The sequence below is a fragment of the Mustela erminea genome, chromosome 6 (genome assembly GCF_009829155.1).
Source record: "Mustela erminea isolate mMusErm1 chromosome 6, mMusErm1.Pri, whole genome shotgun sequence".
Lineage (NCBI taxonomy): Eukaryota > Metazoa > Chordata > Mammalia > Carnivora > Mustelidae > Mustela > Mustela erminea.
In genome coordinates this window covers 55,462,865-55,472,808 of record NC_045619.1, presented here as the reverse complement: position 1 = coordinate 55,472,808, position 9,944 = coordinate 55,462,865, and the positions used below count along the sequence as shown (strand labels likewise).

General features: G+C 42.0%; 1 protein-coding gene across 2 annotated transcripts in view; it reads left to right on the top strand.

Moving 5' to 3' along the window:
• The first annotated feature begins 3,574 nt into the window (after positions 1–3,574).
• LRP6 (LDL receptor related protein 6) overlaps positions 3,575–9,944 on the top strand; it is a 173,166-nt gene continuing 166,796 nt past the window's right edge. For both annotated transcript variants that reach the window (XM_032347330.1, XM_032347331.1), the window contains exon 1: positions 3,575–3,958. In XM_032347330.1, the coding sequence (XP_032203221.1) occupies positions 3,904–3,958 (55 nt within the window). In that variant the 5' untranslated portion in view covers positions 3,575–3,903. The remainder of the gene's footprint in view (positions 3,959–9,944) is intronic.

Here is a 9,944-nt window from a genome sequence, read left to right as displayed (position 1 = left end):
AGCTATATGGATCTGCTTTCAAATCCGCAACATGCCAAGCTCTCTAATAATTCAGTGCCTTTGCACCTGCTACCCTTCTACTTGGAATCCTTGTCAGTCTTGTTGGCCTGACAAACTCCTACTGAAATTTCAAGCCTCAGCTCTAGGGTTATTTTCCTTTTTAAAAAACTGTGCAGGCAAAAAAACAAAAAACCAAACACACACACACACACACACACACACACACAAACTGTGCAGGCAGACAAACGCTTCAGGCAGACAAACACTGGAGTTCCTTACTGATAGGTTAAACACCTGCACCCTAGCATTTTTAACATTTTAATGATTTGTTTTATCAAGTAGTGTTTCCAAACTAAGTTGTAAGCTTCTTGAGGGTAGGGACCGTGATTAATTTCATCTTTGCAACCTGAGCACTTAACACAGTGACTAGTATTGAATATTTTTAATAGTCACTTGAATGGTTGCAAAAATAAATTCGTTAATTAGTGGGAATAATGTGCAGGCTAGGGTTTAACCTTAAACTATAGGTTTTCACTTAAGTACCTTTAAAAATTTGGAAAAAAAATATAGAATGTATTAATGGAAGCTTAAGAACAGAAAAGTAAAGTAACTCTCATATTATTTTATGATCCTAATACCTGTTTCAACATACTTATTATTTACTTTTGATCTTTGCTCAAATATGTGGTAAATAAAAAATGTATGTTTGTACACGTATATATTTATATTTCACATAGCTATAACTCAAATGTATCTGCACTTTACTATGGTTTCAAGTTTAACTGTAAACATTTTCTAACACTGTTGCAAAGTCATCTGAACTCTCATTTTTAACAATGTATAATACTTTATCCCCCTACTTAGGTTGACAGCCTAAAGAGATTAGGTTGTACTCCATTTCCTGTTATAAATAGGAACAGATTCAGGTTTTGTGGGACTTGAAATTTATACAATTTTGAGAGATGTTTTCAGAAAAGGAATACAGAACCATCTTACTTTTGTAAACCATGAAGGCTCCCCCCGCCCCCTGCCCCCTGCCAGGGTTTGGAAGGGGCCTGTGAATGTGAGGCATCCTGAAGGTTAGTCTTCATCAGCCTCATGGTGATCCACTTCCAGTTATAAATAATCTTGCAATAAGCATTTTGAGCATGTGATTTTTTTCCCCCTCTTCTATTATTTTCCAAGGAATCCAAGTTATTATGACACCATTCACCTTGAAGAAGTTGGGAAAGGAAATGATCATTTATTGAGCACCTATTATATATTGAGCAGTTTATATATATTATTTAATTTAATCCTTACTAGAAGCCTGAAGGAGGTATGATCCCTACTTTACAGTTGAGAAAACTGAGGTACAGTGCATTTAAATATCATGCCCAAAGTCACACATCTTGTAACTGGTGGGGTTTGGATCCTTACTGTCTCAGTCCAAAGCTCATGCCTTCTCTTCTCCACTACATCATGGTCTCTTCACAGCCTCACTGGCTTCACAGTAATATTTTCTAGGCTGTTGCTAAAAAAACCTCGTTCTCAGTTATCTGTTTCGAGGTGGCCAGGAGACAAAACTTGCAGTCTTCCCCCCCCCCAAATTTTATTAATTTATTTGAGAGAGAGAGACAGGCAGAGATAGTGAGAGAGAGCATGAGTGGGGAGTAGAGGGAGAAGCAGACTTGTGCTGAGCAGGGACTTTGAGATCACGACCCGAGCTGAAGGCAGACGCTTAACCCACCAAGCCACACAGGTGTCCCAAAACTTGCAGTCTTGACAAGGTTCTTGGAAGAAGGTGGTTTAAATCAGTGGTGGTTAGACTTTCTCAGATGAATCTAGGAAAAAGTGATTTGACTACTTCTGCCCTCTGTCTGCTAACAGACACGTGTCATCTTGGTTCAGCACACATTCCTTGAAAGAAGAATTATCTGAAGTTGAAAGACTTGGGCTGGGTTCGAGTCCTGCTATTCACTACTGGCGTGGCCTTGGTAAGTCATTACCAAGTAAGAAAACCTGCCTCACTCCAGGCTAGTTTTGAGTATCCAGTGTGATGATGTATGTGCAATCACCTAGTGAACTCCCATGTTACTGAGGGACCGTAGTGCCCCTTATCTGAGGTTTTGCTTTCCGAAGTTTCATTTACCCATGGTCAACCACAGTTGGGAAGTAGATGATTCCCCTTCTGCCTATTGTCAAAAGATCAATAGTAGCCTAAGGCGACCTCACAGTGCCGCATCATTTCACCTCGCTTCATCTCTCATGGATACATTTTTATCATTTCATATCATCAGAAGAAGTGTGAGTACAGCACAAGAAGATAGTTTGAGAGATCACAGTCACGTAACTTCTATTATAGTATATTGTTGTAATTGTTCTATTTTATTGTGAATTACTGTTGTTAATCTCTTACTATACCTAATTTATAAATTAAACTTTATTTTGGGTCTGTATGTCTGGGTAAATACAGTGTATACAGGGTTGGGTACGATTCATGGTTGCAGGCATTCACTGGGAGTCTTGGAGGCATCCCCTTAAAGGTAGGGGGGCCTGCTGTATTAGTAACATTGTGGGAGTTGTTCCCCGCCTATGTGCCTCCAGGTAGGGGCCTGTGACAGCTGGACGGAATGCATCTGATGGCTCCATTATGGTTAACTCTGGCTGGAGTTCCTTCCTAGGCTGAAGCTGCCACTTCTTTTCAGGGGGATGTATGGGCTGTTAGAAGAGGCTGTGCAAAACCAGTCTAAGACTCTGGTGAATCTCTTCCTCCTCAAGCTGCGAGCCGATCAAAAATGCCAAACACTTAGCAATAATCGCAACTTGTAAAATCCCAAACATAGTCCTTACCAATTGTCCCTTTGCTCTGTCTTAGGCGCTGACACATTTATCTCGGCATTTCACCGGCCGGTATAAGAAATCGGTAGTCCCTGTTGGACTAATGCTGGGGACAGTCTGTAATTTTGCAAAGCCAGGAGAGAAAGACAAATCTCCGCTTTGAGTTGGCGTTTGAACATCCTTTCGCTGTATCACGTTTACAGCTGGTGTTAGCAGCATTCGTCTTTATTTTCCCTAAAGGAAAAAAGCTGAAGCCCGTCCCCAAGCCCGAAGATTGAGCTCACGGCCCCGCGTCACGACCCGCGCGGCTCCGCGAGCACCGCCCGCAGCCCCGCCGGCGGCCCGCCGCCTCCCACAGCCCCGGCCCAGGTGTCCGTCAGCGGGCGCCCGGACCTCCACCTGGCTCGGCCGGCAGCGACCGCACAAAGAGCGGAGCAGGCGGCGGCCCGGCCGAGCCGCAGAAAGTAGTCCCGACCAGGCCGGGCCGATGTTGTTCGACGTCGCTTCACGCCCTCCGCGGGGAGGGCCGCCGCGGCCGGCCCAGGAAAGAATCCCATAGGAATGCGCCGGCGGGAGGCCTTTTGCTTCCAGCTCTGCTCCGCTTGTCTGGCGGATCTCCCGGGGTCTCCACGCGGAGGCCGCGCGTGCGGCCCCCCACTTTCTTTCGTGGCTGAACGGGAGGCGGCGCCGAGGGAGGGGCTCGCCCGCGCGCAGGGAGACCTTCGCGGCGACCCGTGGCGGCGGCGGCGGCGGCGGCGGGCCCGCGGTATCCCTGCGCCGCTGCGTGAGAGGAAGAGGCTGAATGAGGAGCTGCGCGGGGGAAGCGGGGCGCCGGGGGAGGAGGCGGCGGCATGGAAGCAGACGCTGGCGTCGCGCGAGCCCCCGGCAGAGCGGCGCGGTAGAGAGGGCGGCGGCGGCGACGGCGCGCGCGGAGCCCTGACGTGCCCCTTTCTTTCTTCTCTCTCTGGAAAGCTGGGAAGCATGAGCGTGCAGACCTGCCGCTGCGGCGGCCGCTCCGGCTCCTCGCCTCCCCCTCTTCTGGCCGCCCCTCGCCGGTGAGAGAAGAGAACGCGAGAAGGGAAGATGGGGGCCGTCCTGAGGAGCCTCCTGGCCTGCAGTTTCTGTGCGCTCCTGAGAGGTGGGAACGGGGGAACGCGAAAGTTGGTGGGATTTGGGGGGGGGGGAGGTGGCCTTGTTTTGTGTGTGACTGGGGGAAGGGGGAGGGAGGGAGGAGAAGGGGAAGAGGAGCCAGGAGAGGCCTGGTCGTGGGGAAGGAGAGAGAAAGGGGCCCGGGAGAAGGGGCTGTGCGCTCCGCCCGGCCACCGTGCAGACCCCTTCCCAGGGTTCCGGACCTTCCCTGGACAAATCGGAGCCTCAGTCCGGGCTGCTGGTCTGGGTGAACCCCTGGAGCCCCGTTCTGTCGCAGTGACTGAGGGGCTGTGCGTCTCTTTCTGCCCGGAGTCCTCCGGGAGAAGGGTCTTTGTATGCATTTTGGCTTTTAAAATGTTTGAGCCCAAGATGCCTTACCGTTGGTCTCCCCTCTCGAAGCCCCCACCTTTTCCGTGTCTCGTACGTGAACTTTTCGAGCCTTCTTACTGTTTTCCCAGGCCTCGTTACTACTAATGATTGGCTTCCTTTGGGGATAGAATGATCCTGGGTGAGGGCACAGTTGGAAAGTGACTTCGGGGTTATAGGTCCGAGCGTTTCAGCATTGGGATTCTTCTGAGCCTCAGCCCATCATAGACAACGTTGCCGTTGTAACCCCTGGTATTCGGGACTTGCCCCTATTTTCGGAGCATGCAAGTGTAGAGTTGGCACTAATAGGAAAGTCATCCTTGTGGGAAGAGGCGCCTGTCCTGAGACCCAAGTTATCATTTGCTGCGCTCCCCTGGGGACAGCTTGCACTTTGGTAAATAACATGGGCTAGCCTAGATAACTTGCTCAGAGAATCGCCTACATTCGATGGCCCTGTGGTTTTTTGAATTGGCCTGTAAAGCTGTCACATACGCTGTGACTTTTATTTTGTGACAGTTCACTGGGATTTTTTGATTGGCCCGCAAGATTTCAACAGCTCTTCTCAAACTTACCAGTGTTGAACTGCTGATGAGTCTTGTGCTCTTGAGCATTTTACCAGCAGAGGAATTATAAGTACGGATCGATGCTATTAGCTCTGGCTGTGGTTTGGTTAAAATTCTCATTTGTGTTCGTGGTAAATTCTTTTCAGGTAGAAGACCTTTTGAGTCGATGGAGATTTTTAACTCTTAATTTAACAAGCTAAACTTTTGGTAAGCCTCCAGAACTTGGTGAAGTTTACAGGGCACGATGGTAACTCAGGATCTTGCACAAATGAGCCCAGTGTTGCCATTTCTGTGTGTGTATATTTATTTTGGACGAATGCAATTGACTTTTTTTTTTTTTTTTTGGAGGAGGAGGAATTTTATTTTACTCTTCTGCAGGATTATTGTTAGCATGTTATATCTACTTATACTTAATAATTATGACTCACTCTAAGCATATTCCAAACCATTTTCATATGTAACCCTTTAAAGATAGTGCTTACTTAATTTTCTTGGCAGAGAATTTAATGCAGTGTTGTGTCTTTGAGAGGTTTAATAAGTGTATGTTTATTTCATTATAGTATACTCTTCGTTGAAAGGGATTTTGCTATAACTGTGAGAATCATATTTGATATAAGGATATGTACATTTTTTAGGACAGGAAATTAGTAGAATTAAATGTGAGAGTCAGCTGATTGGTTAAAGTCTTGGGGAGGTATAAGTCCATAACCTGGGATACTTCTGGTTGCCCAGTTGTATTTCTCTGAGGGTAAGAGTGTGATATAAATGCCATTTGTTTATTTTAACACCAAATTTGAGCCTAGAGTTGGGTTTGTTCCTTCCTGGAGTTTAGAAAAGTTGCACTTGGAGTATTAATTTGAAGTATGGTGTTACGTAACAAGACCTAAAAGAGTTAATGGTTTAAACAGCCTCATTTCTGGTATCAAAGTTTACATAAGTGGACCTCTTGTTTTAAATGTAGCATCTAATGATATAAGATGGTCTTTGAATTTAACATTACTTAAATGTGAGTACATAGTGTTTGAACTAAAAAGGTATTTTGATGTGAAAGATTTTTATTCATACTGTAGATTCTTTTCATTCTTCTGTCATTCTCTGTTAATAATGGTGGCATTAGTTAACCTTGGAGTCTAAGAAAAATGTGATTAATTTGTTGCATTAAAATAATTATTTTTTCACAGAATGGGTATTAACATTGAAAATTTAACATTGGGATGGTGGGATTATGAGAGTTTGAGAGACCTTTTGTGCTGTAGTGCTGTTAAATCAACATCTGAAAGCCAAAGAATTACTTGCTGTCATCATCTGGGCATCCCTATCCCTACCATGGGAAGACAAAGTGTAATGGAAAGATTTGGGGATTTCGACACTAAAATCTTGGGTTCAAAGTCTGTGCTTCTCTACTTAATGACTGTGATTCCAGTCTAGTCATTTTCTCTGGGCTTCAGTACCTTACCTCTAAAATGTAGGTAGTAGTACTGATCTGATTTACATGTGTAATGGGCACATTAAATGAAATGATCAATATCAATGATTTGCTAACATTACTTTTGTTATAATTTTGTATTGTGGACATACCCTCAAATGGTAGGAATTTGAGATTTAATTTGTATAAAATTTACAAATTGTTACAAGTAGAAGAGATCCTGATCATTTTGGTCTAACAGCTTCATTGGCAAGGGGGGTTACTCAGATTCAGAAAGATTATGATTTGATTAAGCTCCTATAACTAATTAATGGTAGAGGAATATTAGGGATTTATTAGTAGGAATTTATTAATGGTAAGGATTTATTGTTTGTTCTTTTAACCCACTGAGCCACCCAGGCGCCCCAAGTGTTCATTCTTTTAGCAAATATGTTTGGAATACCTACTGGGTATCAGGTTCTGATATTATAGTGGTGAGGGAAATAGACATGTCTCTGTTCTAATAGATCTAACAATCTGGGTTGTCTTCCTTACTATTCTTTTAGTTTCATCTAGGTATTGATTAGAAAAGTTTATATCTCTGATTTTTCTAGAGGGAATATTTTTATAAGAATATAAATTTTGGAATACCATTGTGCATATGATCTGCAGATACTTTGTCTCAGCTTGAGGAGGCTTTGTTGTTTCATAAACATTTTCTGCTACTTAGTTTTTTAAAAAGTATATTAGTTTTGGTGGGATGGTGAAAAATACTGTACAGACAAGCCACCGTGTTTTCCATCTTATCTTTTGTAGAAGTGGTCCTTGGGAAAGCTTTTTCTTTAATATCAAATGTAAAATCTCAAGGAGGTAGAATGAATTTTGGAGTGGGCATCAGGAAAATTAGATTCTGGCTCCAAGTTTGTCGTTAACTGTCTGTGTTTTAACCTTGGTTAAGTCATTTAATCTCTGTACACCTTATTTGCATGAGGATGATGAATCCTTCTTTTGGAGATCCTTAATTTACATTAACATGTTAAGGGCTCTGAGAGAATGTGAAGTAGAGAGACCAATTTTAATTTTGTTTAACCCACTGTTTCCCAAACTTGATTTTTTTTTTTAAGTTTTGTTTATTTATTTATTTGAGAGAGAGAGAGAGAGAGAGAGCGAGAGAGCACACAACCAGACAAAGGGCAGAGGAAGAGAGAGAAACAGGCTCCCAAATGAGCAGGGAGCCCCATGTGGGACTCAATCCCAGGACCCTGAGATCATGACCTGAGCTGAAGGCAGATGCTTAACTGACTGAGCCACCCTAGGTGCCCCCCAAACTTGATATTTTTTTTCCATAAATCCTTTTAACATTCGGCTGCACCTTTGATGCAGGCAACACACTTGGAGAGAACTGGATTGGATGACCCTTTGAGCATGAGGTTGATTAGTGTGATGATATTTAATGATAATTTCATGTAGTTGAATTTGATACTTTCCTACTTATTTGGTTTTAGGTTTGCTCATCGAGCTAGGGAATAATCTGATTAGTTATGTGTAAGGTTTCAGTTCATTGTTAATCATGAGGCTTAACAGAGATTTCCCATAGTTTGGTTTCTCAGAGTCTTTTATTTTGCTTTAATTGGAGGTTTGTCCATTTGCTGAACTGAAGTATTCTTCCATACAGTTACATTGCTTTATCAGAAATGACTGTCTTTTTTGACTATCAAAGAAGATTGTATGGAGGGTATATAAAGTGAGAATATTTTATGTGAGCTTAAAATTTAAACATATCAGAAAAATAAGTAAAATAGTAACCTTTTTAGGTCATGGGTAAATATTCTTGAATATTCAATCTCATCTTGGAAGTTTTATTGCAAGTTTATATTCAAAGAAGACTGTAAAGTGGGGCACTATAGCAGGAAGGTATGGGCTTTGTTGATAAACCAAGTACTACTTCATGCAACCTTGGATAAATAACTAAGCTTTAGTTTCCTCTTCTGTTAAATAGGGATGATACCTTACTAGATTTTTATGAGAACTGTTGAGATAATATTTGCAAAGGGAGAGTATAGTGCATAGTCAGTAGTAGACTTTGAATAAATGGTTACTAATATTTAGGTGGCTAAGTTAAAAGAAATATTAGTGCTCAGGAAAGATTAATAAAACATTTAAGTGTCAGGCACTGCTATAGGGAGTCAATAGTTTTAGGTCAGTGGTTTTTGAACTTTTTTTTTTGACTCTTCCTCAAAACAGAAGTTCCATGAGATGCTTTCACTTTATATATATATATATGTATTTTTTTCCCCCAAAGTTTTCATTTATTTTTTTAAAGTAATCTTTACCCCCAGTGTGGGCTCAAACTCAGGACCTCAGAACCCTCCTACAGTGTTGGTGGGAATGTAAGCTGGTGCAGCCACTCTGGAAAACAGTATAGAGGTTCCTCAGAAAGTTAAAAAAAAAAAAAAAGTTAAAAATAGAGCTACCCTATGAGCTAGCAACTGCGCTAATTGGTATTTACCCCAAAGATACAGATGTAGTGATCCAGAGGGGCATGTGTACCCCAATATTTATAGCAACAATGTCCTCAGTAGCCAGACTGTGGAAAGAGCCTAGGTGTCCATCAACAGATGAATGGATAAAGAAGACGTGGTGTGTGTGTGTGCACACACACACACACACACACACACACACACACAGGAATATTATGCAGCCATCAAAAACCTGAAATCTTGTCATTTGCAGTCATGTGGAGGGAACTAGAGGATATTATCCTAAGCAAAGTAAGTCAGTCAGAGAAAGACAATTATCATATGATCTCCATGACATGAGGAATTTGAGAAACAAGACAGAGGATCTTAGGGGAAGGGAGGGAAATGAAATAAGATTAAACCAGAGTTGGAGACAAACCATAAGAGACTCTTAATCTTAGGAAACCAACAGAGGATTGCTGGAGTGGAGGGTGGTGGGATGGATGGGGTGGCTGGGTGATGGACAGTGGGGAGGGTATGGGCTATGGTGAGCACTGTGAGTTGTGTAGGACTGATGAATGACCTGTACCCCTGAAACAACTAATACATTATTTGTTAATAAAGCAAACTCAGAACCCCAAGATCAAGAGTCACATGCTCCATCATCTGAGCCAGATAGGCACCCCACTTCTGATATTTTCTGTTTTATTTTATATAACTAAAATGGCTACTATATTAAATTTATTTTAAAAGATTGCAGCTTTAACACTTTTAGGTGATTATTATAAATAAGCTAGAGGATAAATAGTAGAGTTGATTGTGATACTTATTTACTTATTTAAGAGTTAAGCATGGGCAAAATAATTTTATCAAAACATTGTTTAACTGAGAAATTTTTTATTGTATTATTTAAAATTATTCAGTTGGTAGACTTCTCCCTGCAGGATGGGTAAATGCTATACTGAGTTCTTGCATTACATGTTTAACTCTTTGTGTGAGAGTTTATGTATGTCCTGTAAAATGAGCCTCATCTTAATGAATAGAAAACCATCATGTGAATAACTTTGAAATACAGTCAAATACGCAGACCAGGCAACCTAAGAATGGGATATTTGCCCTTGAAATTACTAATTTAAAAAATAATTTGTCATAAATACAAGGAAAATAGTGTTATTTGATATT